Source organism: Felis catus, chromosome A3 (assembly GCF_018350175.1).
Source record: "Felis catus isolate Fca126 chromosome A3, F.catus_Fca126_mat1.0, whole genome shotgun sequence".
NCBI classification, from domain to species: Eukaryota; Metazoa; Chordata; class Mammalia; order Carnivora; family Felidae; genus Felis; species Felis catus.
Window position 1 is genome coordinate 72879325 of NC_058370.1, and position 16304 is coordinate 72895628.

Below are 16304 nucleotides of genomic sequence, written 5' to 3' on the forward strand. Positions count from 1 at the left end.
TCTAGAGGAAACATACCTCAACATAATAAAGGCCTTATATGAAAAACCCACAGTGAACATCATACTCAATGGGGGAAAGTTGAGAACTTTTCCACTAAGCTCAGTACAAGACAAGGATGTCTACTTTTACCACTTTTATTCAACATAGTGCTGGAAGTCCTAGCCACAGCAATCAAGCAACAAAAAGAAAAGGCATCCAAACTGGTATGAAAGAAGTAAAACTTTTACTCTTTGCAGATGACATGATACTATAAATAGAAAACCATGAAGATCTCACCAAGAAACTACTAGAACTGACAAAAGAATTCAGTAAAATCACAGGATACAAAAATCAATGTACAGAAATCTGCATTCCTATACACTAATAATGAAGCAGCAGAATGTGGAATTAAGAAAACAATCCCATTTAAAATTCCACCAAAACCAATAAAATATCTAAGAAGAAACTTAACCAAAGAGATGAAAGACCTGTACTCTGAAAACTATAAAACACTGATGAAAGAAATTGAAGATGACACAAAGAAATGACACATGCTCATGGATTGGAAGAATGGTGTTAAAATGTCTATACTACCCAAAGCATTACACAGATTTAATGCAATCTCTACCAAAATAACATTTTTCACAGAACTGGAACAAATAATCCTAAAATGTGTATGGAACCACAAAAGACTCTGAATAGCCAAAGCAATCTTAAAAAAGAAAAAACTGGAGGTAACACAATTCCATAGTTAAAGTTATATTACAAAGCAGTAATATTTTCAAAAGTATGGTACTGGCATAAAAATAGACATATATATCAATGGAACAGAATAGAAAACTCAAAAATAAACCCATAATCATGTGGTTAATTCTTGATAAAGGAAGAAAGAGTAAATAATGGGAAAAAGACACTCTTCAACAAATGGTATTGGGAAAACTGGACAGCTATGTTCAGAGAATTAAACTGGACCACTTTCTTATACCATACACAAAAATAAACTCAAAATGGATGAAAGACCTAAAGGTAAGACAAGAAGCCATCAAAGTCCTTGAAGAGAGAGCACAGGCAGTAATTAATGTCTCCAACACTGGCAGTAGCAACATCTTTCTAGATATGTCTCCTGAGGCAAGGGAAATAAAAGCAAAAGCAAAAACAAAACAAAACAAAACTATTGGGATACTATTGAAGTAGAAAGCTTCTTCTGCACAGTGAAAGAAACAACAAAACTAGAAGGCAGCCTATTGAATGGGAGAAGATATTTGCAAATGACAAATCTGATAAAGGGTTAGTATCTAAATACAGAAAAAAATTATATAACTCAGTATCCAAAAAATAATCCAATTTAAAATGGGCAGAAGACATGAACAGACATTTCTCCAAAGAAGACATACAGATGGTCAACAGACATGTGAAAAGATGTGCAACATCACTCATCATCAGGAAAATGCAAATGAAACTACGAGATACCACCTCACACCTGTCAGAATGGCTAAAATCAAAAACACAAGAAACAAAAGGATGTGTTGAGAAGGATGTGGAGAAAAAGGAACCTTCTTGCACTGTTGGTGAGAATGCAAACTAGCGCAGCCACTGGGGAAAATAGTATGGAAATTCCTCAGAAAGTTAAAACAGAACTAGGGCACCTGGGTGGCTCAGTTGGGTAAGCATCTGCCTTTGGCTCAGGTCATGATCCCATTGTTTGTGAATTCAAGCCCCACATCCTCCTCTCTGCTGTTAGCACGGAGCCTGCTTCAGATCCTCTGTCCACCTCCCCATCTCTCTGCCCCTCCTATGCATGCTTTCTCTCTCTCTCTTTCTCAAAAATAAACATAAAAAAATGTTAAAACACAACTATCCTATGATCCAGTAGTTAGACTGCTGGGTATTTACCTCAAAAATATAAAAATACTAATTCTAAGGGATATGTGCACCCCTATGTTTATTGCAGCATTATTTACAATAGCCAAATTATGGAAGCAGCCCAAATGTCCTTCAACTGATGAATGGATAAAGAAGATGTAGTACATATATACAATAGAATATTATTCAACATAAAAAGAGTGAATCTTACCATTTGCAATGACATGGATGGAGCTGGAGAGTATTTATTAGCAAAATAAGTCCGAGAAAGACAAATACCATATGATTTTATTCATATGTGGAATTTAACACACAAAATAAACACGTAAAGGAAAAAAAAAGACAAACCAAGAAACAGACTCTTAACTCTAGAGAACCAGAGGGGTTATATGATTACCAGTGGGGAGGTAGGTTGGAGGGGGGTAAAATAGGTGATGGGATTAAAGAGTACACTTATCATGATGGAGAAAAGAAAATTGTCACAATCCATGATAAATGAACTATTTACAACTGAAAAAGTCTGATAAAGGTCAGTTGACAAAATGAGCAGGAACAATAAAAATACTAAAAGTTGATGGCCCATACCCAGATAATTGAACATTTTTTTCTTAGAAAATGGGATTTAGCCATTTGAATATAACACAGTAAATGATCCTATTAGAATTCTCACATATGGACTCATGACCCGCCCAGAAGGATCTGAAATATACTTTTGAATTGGCTAATCATTTTCTAGCAGAGTTTCCAGAAAATGATGAAGTTTTTTTGGTTGGTGGTGGTTTTGTTGTTTTATTTTCCTTTGTTTATTTTTTATTTCTTTTTTTTGTTTTTCTCAAGTATATTTTATTAAAATAATATACACATACAAAAGTGTGTTTCATAGGTATACAACTCAATGATGTTTCAAAAATTGAATACACTCAATCAAGACACAGAACATGACCAGTCCTTCAGAATCCACCATCATAGTCCCTTCCAGTCAGTAGGTACTCACACCCCCGCCCCCTACTCCCAAACTGTTGGGAGATAATTATCATGGGTTCTGATGTTTCTGCACTCTTGGAAGCAGAAACACTGCCTTTGTTCAGAGTATCTTTTTTTTTTTTTCCAATAATTGAAGTTTATTGTCAAATTGGTTTCCATACAACACCCAGTGCTCATCCCAAAAGGTGCCCTCCTCAATACCCATCACCCACCCTCCCCTCCCTCCCACCCCCCATCAACCCTCAGTTCTCAGTTTTTAAGAGTCTCTTATGCTTTGGCTCTTACCCACTCTAACCTCTTTTTTTTTTCCTTCCCCTCCCCCATGGGTTTCTGTTAAGTTTCTCAGGATCCACATAAGAGTGAAACCATATGGTATCTGTCTTTCTCTGTATGGCTTATTTCACTTAGCATAACACTCTCCAGTTCCATCCATGTTGCTACAAAGGGCCATATTTCATTCTTTCTCATTGCCACGTAGTACTTCATTGTGTATATAAACCACAATTTTTTAATCCATTCATCAGTTGATGGACATTTAGGCTCTTTCCATAATTTGGCTATTGTTGAGAGTGCTGCTATAAACATTGGGGTACAAGTGGCCCTATGCATCAGTACTCCTGTATCCCTTGGGTAAATTCCTAGCAGTGCTACTGCTGGGTCATAGGGTAGGTCTATTTTTAATTTTTTGAGGAACCTCCACACTGTTTTCCAGAGTGGCTGCACCAGTTTGCATTCCCACCAACAGTGCAAGAGTGTTCTCATTTTTCCACATCCTCTCCAGCATCTATAGTCTCCTGATTTGTTCATTTTGGTCACTCTGTTCAGAGTATCTTTTTAAGGATATCTGAGAACAGCCTTGGAAGACAGAAATAGTGTTTCCCTCCAGAGGAAAGGGCAGGTTTGCTTACAGCCTTGAAAAAATAGAGATTGTCTCCTATGGAACAAAGTACAGGTTTACTTGCTATTCTATGTAGTAAAGATAATGTTGGCCTTCAAAGCAAAGGGCATACATGCTTAATTCCCATTATAAAGGATTCACTTTCCCTAAGCCCAGGGTTCCTCTCCTCTGCAGCCCACTGTGTGGGCAGGGGTCACTTGGCTTTCTTCATGCTGCAGAATAAGAATTAGGGCTCAAGCAACTGGTGCAAGCACTGAAGTTGGCTATTGAATTGTAACGTCCTTTGTCTCTGACTCAGCATCCATTAACTAAGCAGGCTAACATGCTAAGTTTGTAAGTAGGGTAAAATACCAGAATCTTCACTGTTCTTCATAGTGATTACTATGCTGACTTCTATCACCATAGATTAGGTTTACTTGTTGTTAAACTTCAACTATAAATGGAATTATATAGCACATACTCTTGAGTCTGGCTTCTTTTATCCAACATCATGTTTGTGAGATCCATTCATGTTATTACATGTAGGCACAGTTCTTTATTTCTCACAGTATTCCATGGTGTGAATATTTAAACTGTGTTTATTTTTTCTGCCAGTGATGAACATTGGGGCAGTTCCCAGTGTTAGCTATTAGGATTGTGCTGTTATAAACACTTCTTTGCACGTCTTTGTGAATACATGTATGCATTTCTGTTGGGTATATTCCCAGAACTGGATCAGAGGGTGTGCATAGACACTGCCAAACAATTGTCTAAAATTTTTGTATCAGGCTACTCTTCCACCATTGTGGTTTCTCTGTGTACTTTTCCACACTTGTTATTTTCCATCTTTTTAGTTTATCTGTTTTTTTTTCAGACTGACATGCTTTCATTTTGCCATAACATGTACAAATAAATAGGCCAATGGTACCCTTCCAGTTTTACAGAGAAATCTCACAAGTATTTTTGCTGTTTAGGAAAAGCGATCTATCATTTGCTAGGTTGTTACCAGGGTAAATTGTCAAGATAATCAGGGCCACAAATTTTTTGTAGGTAATTTTCCCATGAAGACGACAATCTCTGAAGTCTTCAGCCTCTGATGAGACCAAGTTATTCAAATTGTATTTCTAAAGATACAGTTTTAACAGAAACAAGGTGAAAACTGTTGTGGATATTCACAGAATTCTCCATATTATACAGGAAATAGATATATATTCTTCCAAGTGTTCCCTCAATTGAAAGCAAAACAAATCTATATGACTGAATCTTCCCAGTAAGCAGAAGCAGAGAAAGTAACAGGATTTTACTAAATATGAGTGAAATTAAGGGCACAGTAGTTAATCTTTCACATAAATAAGGTCACATGAAAACAAGAGAGAAAACACCCAATATGGCATTGTTTTTCTTTAAAAAGCCCTTAGGTAGGTAACAGAGCTAACACTTCAGCCACCTGCAATTCTCCCATCCCAGTCCTGAGAAAAGTAGCCCTTCTGTCACCACTCATAGAGCAAGCATCCCTTCCTTGCAGGTTCTCAGTCAACCCAGTCTTAATTCTAGGCCCTGCATTTCACTGGCAGTTTCTGCTGCTGGCCTTTAGTTCAGTTTTCCCTGCATGGGGCACCCATCAAAACCTCTTTGGTTCTTTCACCCACTTTGAACAGGAAACACCTTTCTTTCCATCTAGACTGGTCTTCCCTTAAACCCTATAGGCATTGCTAAGGGAAGGAGGGGCTGGAAGCGTGCAGAGGGGCAGTAAGAGCTGTGGTAGTCTTCTTGACAGGACTCCCGTTCTGTCTCTGGAGAAGAAAAGAGAGCTAGATTAAACTAAAGAGCCTGCTTTTGCAGATGTGTCTGGGCTGACACTTTTTTTTTTTAATGTTTCTGTTGAGGGTGAGGCTACCACTTTTAAAAAGAGGTAGGAGAGATATGAGAGAAAGAGACAAAGAGAAGGAAATGAGAAAGAGAAGACAAAGCGTATACTCACCATGGCACCTCTGACACTTAATCATGTTGAAGGTGAAGAATGGAGGCAACTTACAGTCCCTAGATTTTATATGAATTCCCTGGGTGAGGCTGAGAAAGCCTGGTACTTTATCACCAAGGACATTATCATTATCCTCGTTATGTGAATAGGGTCTAACTCATCACCTCAACCACTTGCCTGACAGCCCGTAGGTTTCCTGAGTGGTGGTTGTGGTGGTAAGGAATTGGGGTCTTGTAGGGGAGGAATAGAAAGGCCTTTCATGGGCTGGCAGGAAACGTGGACCCACCACCAATTCTGGAGATCAGTGTTTATCTAAAATCAGAAAGTGGAGCTGACAATGGTCTGGAAAATGTCCATCCAGCAGGCAACAGCCTGAGGGGGTGGGTATAGGCAGCAGTCGGTGACCAGAAGGGCAAGAAGAGCAATGGAGTTGCATAAATCACATAGACCAAGTGGCACACTGCTGTTTTCCCTGGGTTTTATTAATGCCCAGCAATTGTCCACAGGTGATGAGCAAAGTGAGCAAAACAGGCTCCTGAATATAGCTAGAAATCCAGGTGGTAGTGACCAGGCTAGAGGCCCTGGGAAAAAACAAGCAGTGTAGATAAAAGCAGTGCAATTTATAATATCATTTGTTTGGCTTAGAAGAGTGTGAACCATGCCACATAGCCTGTGATGTTAATATGGAACTGCCATGAAGGTCTAATGTTAAAGTTGAGAGAACCAATGTTCAAAGGAAGGAAGATGCTGAAAGGTCAGCACATAAAGAGTAATGGGCATACCCAGTGCTGTTGCCAAAGCACAGGTCCAGCAGGAAATGGTAGGGGATCTTGTATGGGAGTATTTTCAAGGGTGAGGTTAATCACTTTGGAACTCAAGGAGATCTCTACTGGCTTCCTTATCTGGCCAAGTCTAGCTTTACGGGCACTTTCATGCAATAGGTAGTATTCAAGTGGATTTGGCCAGAGGTTCTCTTTGATAATCTCAGCAATTCTGTCAGACTCTGGGAGGTTGTGGTCTGAAAACCAGGCAATGAAGCTGCAGATGACGTCTTGATTCTTATGAAGTCTTGATTGGAGTGGCAAGAGACATCACTTGGCTGGGAGTTCTAACCTCATATTCCTTGACAGTGAGCTTGTCTCTGCACTATGGGTTTCTTAGAAAGAAAAACTTGAACTTGCAGCCCATCCTAGGGTATCTGAAGCCCTTCACCTCCATATTGGTTATGTACTTAAACATCTATGCTTCTTGGCCTCTAATCAGGATGGACAGCTGTGGGTGGTTCCAAAAGGCCCTGACCCAGAAGCTGGGGATATTCTGAATGATGTAGTTCCTCTGCTCTAGGTAGTGTTGCCATACCTTCCCAAATTTGTGCTCCACCTACAGTATGGCTCTGTCAGCCTGAGCATTCGTGTCCATTTCTGGCTGGCTGGCCGGCCTCCACGGAGCTCATGTGGAGAGCCACATTCAGGGACCAGGGACCTCCCTTGACTTTCACCTAATTTACCACTTTGTTTTCCTCCACTGCTTCCATTTCTTCACCTCCTGGCTTCTCCTCCACCACTCCAGCCCTCTCTTCCTCACCCACTGCTCCTCAGAAGATGGCACACCTTTCAGTCTGTTTTCTTGGCCTTTGCCCGAGCCATCACTTCAGACCCCAGCCTCCATGTGCCATAGATTTCTAGGCCCTTGTCCCCACTAGGACCATGTGGCTCTTTACACTAAAAGCCATTTTTCATGTTGCTTTCATTTACTCAGAGGCTGCTTCTAGGCCCTTCATGGGTCAGTCTCGTGATAGTCCATTTCCATAACCTGTGCCATCCTTTTTATTTCTGCCTCGCTAGTGTGTGTGTGATGTTATCACATGCTGGTTTTAAGTTGCATTTACCTCCTGTGTAACAAAGAAACTTTTCATGTGTTTTGATATCCTCTCCTTACGAGGTGTCCGAGTCTTCTCCCCATTTTTCTGTTGCATATTCTGTATTTTTCATATTGATTTGTAGGAATCCTTTATGCATTCTAGATACGAGTCTGTTTAGAAACAGGTGTATTGCAAATGTCTCCTCCCTTTCTTAGTTGCTTTCCTCATTTTAACTATGTCTTTGGATGAACGGAAGTTTTAAATTGTAACATATTCCAATTTATCACTTTCCCCTTTTAGATTAGTGATTTTTATTTTCTGTTTAAGAAATCTTCCCTGTCCAGGATCTTTCACTTTTATACCTACAGTTGATCTGAAATTGGTTATTGTGAATGATGTGATAGGAATCAAGATTCATTTTTCCATATAAATATTGAATTGACCAGACCCTGTTGAGAAGACCATCACCTCCCCATGCATGGGTTTTTAAATGTTTCCATCAAAAATGGCATATGTAATTAGCCAGAGCTAGTCAGATGGCCTTGCCTAGCTTCACAAGGTCAGGTAAGTGCTATCGTCTAGGAAAAAAGAAACTAGAAGTACTGGTGAGCATTATATCACTCATTGAAGAGTATAACCTGAGTAATGTGTAAAATTAGCAGAGTTAGGCCAACGAAAGAGAAAAAGTAAATGAGGAACATTAGAGGAGAAAAATGAAAAACAATAGAATATCAACCAAAGATTAACAATAAAAGGAGGGGAGGAGACTAAGTAAACAGTATTTGGAATGAAAAATAGTCACAGTAGTGATTTAAAGAACTATCAGAGGGCATGTTGGAAAACATTATGCCAATGCATTTTCAAACCTGGATGAAATATATTATTTCACAGAATGTATTTCATTGACACTGAATGAAAGGCAGTAGAAAACCTAAACAGATGTAGAAACAATAAATAAGTTGAATCAAGAGTTTCAAAGTAATCTTTGCACAAAATAGCATGAGGCTGAAATGATGTTGAGACAAATACTACTATACCTACATAGTCTATTAAATACATAGTCTATCAAACATTAAATATTTATTGTGTGCCTGTGCTATGCCTGGCACACTTCTAGGCCCTTGGGGTATATTGGTAAACAGAACAAAGATTTCTTTCCTTTTGGAGTTTCTAACAGAGGAGAAAGACAATAACACTTAAACAGTAAAACATAATAGGAAGTGAGTACTATGGAAAAGAAACAAGAATTGAATAAGGGGAATGAGGATTCTAGGAGTAGGGAGTGGGGAACAATAATTTTAAAAGGGGTGGTCAGAGGAAGCCTCATTGAAATGGTAAGATTTTGGCAAAGATTCAAAGACGAGAGACTTGGCTAGAGGATATTATAGAGAAGAGCATTCTAAGAAGAGAGAAGAGCTAAGCAGAGACCGTAAGACAGGAGCATGCCTAGGGCATTCAAAGAATAACAAGGAGATCACTGTGACTGGAGCAGAGTGAGTGAGAGAGGCCAAATCAAGTAGGGTCTCATAGGATATTGTAAGACTTGTGGCTTCTGCTCTTAGTGAGATGGAAAGCCACTTCAGAAATTTGAACAGAGGACTCAAAATCTGGCTTAGGTTTTGCATGGATTGTTTTAGGTCCTGCGTGAAGAATAGACTGGATGGGGGCAGTGGTAGATGCAGGGAGATCTTTTAGAAGGCTATCCAAAGTAGTCCAGGTGAAAGAAATTTCTCAGACCAAGTGGTAGCAATGGAGGTGGATGGTGGGTGTAGTATGATGGTAATGCCAGCATGGTTTCATGATAAATTGGGTAGGGGAAATGAGACAAAGAAGTCAAAAATGACTCTATGGATTTTGACCTGAGTAGCTGGTAAGATAGAGTTGCCAGAAGCAGAGAAGGGGAAGATCATGATGGAGCCGATCTCTACAGAAGAATCAGAGGTTTACTTTTGGATGAGTGGAGTTTAAAATGACTGTTAGACAACAGTTGAGATAGTAAGCATTAGAAATCTGAAACTCAGGTCTGTGACTGGGATACAGATTTGGGAATAAACAGCATACATGATATTTAAAGCCAGAGAGCTAGATTAAATCACCAAGGGTGTGAGTATTGATATACTAAGCCCTGGGGCCTCCAAAATTATAAGGTCAAGGAGAATAAGACTAAGGAGAGACCACTGAGGTAGGAGGGAATGCGAGTGTGCAGTGTGCTGGCAGCCTGATGCATAAAGGGAAGTGTTCAACTGTGTTCACATGTGTGACATGGTGATGACAGGTCAAGTAAAATGAAGTCTGAGAATTGACCATTGGATTTTACAGCAAAAAGAATCACTGGTGACTCAGGAAGAGCACTTTCAGTGGAGTGAGGGGGCTGGAGTGGGTTTTAAGGGGAATGAGAGAAAAGAAATTTGAGACAGTGAACATTGACAATTCTTTTGAAGAATTTGCTCCAAAAGGAAATAAAGAAATGGGGTCATCACTTGACAAGAACAGTTTTGGAAGCGTGGGAGGGTGACAGCTTAGCTATAATGGGTTTAAGAGGAAATGTGAAGGAGAAAGTGAAGGTAGCAAGTATACACAACTCTTGAGGAGTTGTGGTCTACAGAAGGGGGGTGATAGCTGGTGGAGAAAGTAGGTCAATGAAAGTGTCTTTAAAATGGGGGAAAAGGAAGTATGTGTACGTGCTGATGTCAATGATTTGGTAGGGAGCAAAAAATGATGTAGGAGAGAGGAAGGAGAATCATTCGATGGATGCCCTTGAATAGATGAGATCAGATGGAATCTGGAGCCTAAGTGGAGAAGGAGGAGGACTTGGCTGTCGATGGGAGCACGGTAAGTTCACCTGTAGGAACTGCAGGAAGGCAAAGGATAAGGGTATGTATGCTGGTCAGTGGGTAGAAGTGGTGGAATCTATGAAGTTCTCTTCTGATTTCTTCAGTGTTATAAGTAAGGCAGAAAGCAAGATTATTAAAAGGATGAGGCAAGAGGCAGTGGGATTCTGAGAAGAGAGCTCTCAAGGTCATGGATTTGAAGTGAGTTACGTCAGCATGGTTGGGAATTTTTCTTCAGCCACATTCAGTGTACAGGCGCAGCATGAGTAAGCAGAGTTAGATTTAGAGCTGAAGCAAGAAGAGCAAGAAAATGATGACAATAATCGATCTTAGAATTGAAGCTGCAGGAATAGAGGACATACAGGGATGAGGGGCAGTGAACAGGTGGCCTGATCAATGCACTGGAAGACCCAGGGAATTGAGGTGTTGTTGGGCCAAGTACCAGAGTGCGCTGGAGGGATGCCACAGAGGTTGGGGAGTGGAACACAGAGGATTGGTCAGAATCTTACTCATCCTTCCAAATGGGGCTCAGATGAGGCAGATTGAGGATGAGGTCATTCCAGGTGGGGAGGTCAGTGAACCACGAGGCCAGGGTGTGAAGGATCACTGATGTCTATATTGAAATGATGGAAAGATAAGGCCAGAGAGCAGTGAGAAAGAGCCAGGAGCTAAAATCATTGAGAAATGAGGGGGTATGACCTGGGGATCATGACCTGGGCATGAACGCAGGGCATTAGGCGATCTAAAGTGATGACAGGAGATTTAAAGCTGGGCCTGTATTCTAGGGCCAAGGTTAATTACATAGCAATGCCACCTTTGCTGAAATCAGTTAGTGGGAAAGCAGATACTTTTAGAATTTCATATTAATGTCACAGACCCTGTATTTCACTATTTTTCTCAGAGTGCCTAGAAGAAGGTTACACATATAGGAGCTGATAAAAAATAAGCAATGTGTATGTTTTTTTTTTTTAATTAGAAAGTGGTGACTATACTGGGTTTAGGGTGAATGGTAATTTCTCTTGGGGTCTTTCATTCTATTTGAGTCCTAGAGGATGGACTAGAAACTACTGAAGAGAACAAAATAGGATTTTAAGTTGGGGCTTGAAACATTCTGGCTATATGTATGTGTATATGTATATATGTATATAAATATATATATGTATATAAATATATATATATACATATATATAATATATACATAACATAAATATATATTTACATATTTTTTAGATTTATATATGTGTGTATATATATATTTTAGAAAGGGATATATATATATGTATTACATATTTTAAGTTGGGGCTTGAAACATTCTGGCTATATGTATGTGTATATGTATATGTATATATGTATATAAATATATATATACATATATACATATACATATACATATATATACATATATGTATATGTATACATATATATACATATACATATATATACATATATATAAATAATATATATATAAATATAAATATATATATAAATATACATATATATAATATATACATAAAATAAATATATATTTACATATTTTTTAGATTTATATATGTGTGTATATATATATTTTAGAAAGGGATATATATATGTATTACATATATATGTATATGTATATATATGTATTGTATATATATAATATATATACATATATGTATTACATATTTTAGAAAGGGGGAACATATATACACATATATTTTAGAAAGGGGGAATATATATATATTTTTTTTATTTATCTATATTTTAGAAAGGGGGAATAAAGAAAGATAATACAAAATATATGAACTGTCTAGTCAACCAGAAGCAGAAATAGAAATGTGAAAAGAGAGGAAGAGGGAAGGGGGGAGAGATAAAGAAAAAGGGAAGAAAGAAAAGAAAAATGAGGAAAGAAAGAAGGATGGCTTCTTGGGAGAAGTCCATAGTAGCCACAATTCTGCACAGCATAGAATTGTGAAGTGTTTAAATTCTCGGGGAAACAGAAAAAAAAATAAACCATGATCTTTTAATGGATAAACTTAATATAAGATGAATGAAGAGAGCCTGTGAATTGTGTAGTCTTAATTCCCTTTGACTCTTCAAATCCTGTTGAGCAGTTCTTCCTTGCTTTGAAAGGGATCTCTCTTGACTTAAATTCTTTAAGCAAGTATGTTTGTATAATTTGGCACGCAGAGCCATGGTTCCTTGGGCTGGGCCACCCAGGGTAGAACGTTGAGGACCTCAATCTGGTGTTACTTACTTAAGACCAGAAAGAATGCTGGTAGACAAGTGAAGGAGATACACGCTTTGTTACTTTCCTCAGTTTCCCATAGAAAGCCCATGAAACTGTGTTTGCAGAAGGAATTGGTGAAAAAGAGGCTTTGAGTGATTAACCAAGTAGCTTTACAGCTGCAGTCATCTCTCTACAGCCTCTTGGAAAAAGTATATAAATAGAAGTGGAATGAAAATATTTTAGTTACCAGAGAGTGGGTAATGATTTACCCTGGGAAAGTCAATAATTGTGATTTAATCATGTGCTAGGAATACAGCACTCAGAAAGAGCAAATATGCATGATGGTGCCTGATAAAACCATAAGGGGCTGAAAGTCTCTGTAGGGTGCTGGTCTGGCGTGGTGGAGCCAGATAGCAGGGGTGACTGTGATCAGCCTACAGATGTAAAGAGCCACTTAAAAAATTGAAAAAAGTGGTATAAAACATTACATAAAATAAGGTTGTAATATCTAAATGCTAAACATAATCATTTTAACTTAATTGGGATGAAACTAATGATTAAAAATTAGCTGATACTATAGCAAATCAATAAAATTCATTTATGAAAATTTGAAATATGGGATCTTTTAAAAAAAATAGCATGACCTTGAAAAACAAAGTGCATCATGGTGTCATCATTACAGGAGCATATTTTTTGAGCCAACTTTTCCAGCTGCTTGAAAAGACTCTTTTAGACTCTGTACTAGTTACAGAATGGTGAACAGAATTTTGTTCTAATGCCTGTTTTCTTCTCAGCTGTCATTTTGAAACAATCTCTTTTTTTAATCAGTTTTTTTCTTTAGAAATAACAATGTTTTTGTGTTTTGGTGCATTACATTTTCACTGAACCCTCTGCACTAGGCACTGTCATTAGCCCCATTTTACAGATATGATGACTGAGGTGCAGAAATAAGAAGTAATTTGCTCGTGGACACTTAGTAAATGGAAAAGTCAGGAATCAGGCAGTCAGATCCCTAAGTTCTTCCTCTTAAACACTGCAGGGTACATCCTGAGACTTTCCAGGCCTCAATTTTCTCGTGGTGGTTGTGTCAAATAAGATAAGGAGCTCAGGTGGTGGAGGGTTGGGGATGGGGATGAGGTTGATTTTGTCTTTATCTGTTTCTGTATTGTTTCACTTGTTAAAATGAACATGAATTAGTCCTGCATTTTTGTAATCAAGTAAAACAATTTTAACGCCTATAAGAGTGCCTGGGATAGACAGGCACCCAATAAAGTTGTTGCTATTATGTCTGAAAGCAAAGTCCTAGAGTTTCCACTTGACTTAATAGGGATTTGTTAGCTCCGGAAGCTTGGTTGTGAAGGAAAGAAATAAGATAGGGCAATAGGTAGAGAAGAATTCAGGTTAGAGGTTTTTATTTTCCAATGAGAAGGGCTTGTACATCCTGAAGTGAGGGGTGGGGAGGGCAGGAGGGAGAGCAAATTGGTGTGAGTGCGCCGATAGAGTGAAGTCCCAAGGAACAGGGGAGGGGGATAGTTCTGGAACCCTTTACCTTGAAAAACGTTAATATGACTTCACTGTTGGTAGATAAGCCCCATTTTATAAGCTTGCTGAGGTTATAAAAATAACAAGATCATTTTGGAAAATGAGAAAGGAATGAAAAGAATGCTATGGTTTTATTTATCTACCTGGTTCTGGGCAATGTGAGAATAGGTTTTCTGAAGAGGAGCCAACAGTTTATTTTTCCATTTGTGGGTTACAATGGTAACATGATTGTTGGCAAAAGAACATCTTTTCAAGTGGCTTCCCTTGGTGTAGGTCAGCAGGGTAACAAGAGGAGGTATTTCTGCAGCTGGGAGAAAGGTTCAGAACCATCTTCCTGGAATCTCATTTCAGAGTCTAAAATAGATGTGAAATACTGTGCTATTTGGGAATTGGGGGCCTATTCCTTCTAAGCACATCTGCTGGTAGCTGATGAAATTCAAATAAATTCAAATAAAGTCCAAGTAATGCTCATATTATACTTATGGATTTCAAGGAGTGTTTAAAAAACACACCTCCAGAAAACCTACACTGCAGTCACTGATGTTGATGAAGACACAATATGAAAGCCTTGCTTTTTGGCCAACCATGGTTTTTCTGAGTCTGAACCACAACATTTAATCTCTTAAAAACACCCCTTTCTCCCTATCTGAGTCACTTTTCAACTGAGATTCGTTTTCATTTGCAAAATTTTAAATATGAACTCTATCCAACAGTTGTGGGTTTTGATTTTGATCATTCTGCAGCCTTCAGTAGTTGAAATGAGGTTGCTAGACTATTGAAGTCAGAAAGCCAGGACTGAATAGATGCATTTTTCCTCTTTGCCTTTTCTCCAGTAAATGACAGTTTTCATTTGGGTGCTGTGACTAAGGGAACTTGGTATATCTATTTATTTACACACAATTCCATTTTATAAAGAAATCAGGGCCTCTTTAAAAAGGCAAACACAGGGAGCACCTGGGTGGCTCATTCGGTTGAGCATTTGACTCTTGATTTCAGCTCAGGGTCATGATCCCAGAGTCTTGGGATCAAGCCCTGTGTTGAGCATGGAGCTTGCCTAAGATTCTCTCTTTCCCTCTTTCCCTCTCCCCCATTCTCTCCCCCTCTCTCTCTCAAATAAAAAATTAAACAAAAAAAAAGCAAGTATAGGACAGAAAAATATGGGAATTTCTCTTTCATTGAACTGTGACTCTCTGTAAGGAAATGTGATCTACGAAATGTATTGAAGGAAGTAGAAGAACCATTCTAAGGTTGCTTTTCTATCTTTTTCTAAGTAGTTAAAATTTTGAATACAATTTCAAGTGGAATATTCATATGTCATTACCTGAGAGTTTAATGTTAGAAGTAGATACCATACCAGGTATATTACATGAATTCACTCCTTTAGTTTAAACCTCATAATTACCCAATGGAGTATTATTATTTCCATCTTATAGATGAAGGTATCCAAGGATTAAAAATGAGTGATTTGCCCAAAGTCATACAGTTGAGTCAGGATTGAAACCCATGTCTGTTATTCCTGGTTATTAACACATAATCCAAATTATGTCTGTTATATGGAATCCAGTAGAGGAGAAGATAAAGGACAATAAAAAGAAATCAAAATGTATTAGGAGTTAGAAGAAATGTCTTAATTTTTTACATGTGAATTTATTTGTCTAAATCCAGGCAAACTTTTGAAAAAAGTATTATAGTAAAAATAAAGTATCTGGAAGGAAGAAGATAAACAGGATACCAAGAGCCCAGAACAAGGTTCCATAGACAAAGGTGTGGCAAAAATCGCATACACTTGATTTTCAAGATGTGATGCTTGCATTCTCCAGCACCTTTTGGAAACATGGTTTCTGTAAGGTTCTGGTACAGTGAAAGATCCTTCCTCTAGGAAACCTAATAAATTGCCATTTGACAGATATTCCTGTTCTCTTCTACTCTGTGCTTTCATCTATATGGTGAAAAATATAGTAGGTGTTAGAATCCATAATGTTCAACAACTACTATTGTTCAACTACTAGTATAGTTGCTTCCTGCTTCCTCCCCCATTTTATTTACAGAAAAATATTATCCACGATTCCACTATTCCACGTCAATAGTGACTTTGAGTTTTGTCTTCTTCAGTATGCACAGTAAGTGGAATTATTACTGGGCTCCCCTCCATCATTAAATAGGAACAATTTTTTCCAGT

At 38.3% G+C, this 16304-nt stretch overlaps 2 protein-coding genes across 3 annotated transcripts in view; one reads left to right on the forward strand and one right to left on the reverse strand.

The window, feature by feature from the left end:
- Positions 1-16304, forward strand: part of ACYP2 (acylphosphatase 2) — a 187306-nt gene that overhangs the window by 132352 nt on the left and 38650 nt on the right. The gene's annotated exons all lie outside the window — the stretch shown is intronic.
- On the reverse strand, positions 4643-7660 carry TSPYL6 (TSPY like 6). The gene is given in 5 exon segments (XM_045055058.1): positions 4643-4828; positions 6468-6759; positions 6761-7119; positions 7121-7272; positions 7624-7660. Coding segments are annotated over 5 exon segments (1026 nt in total).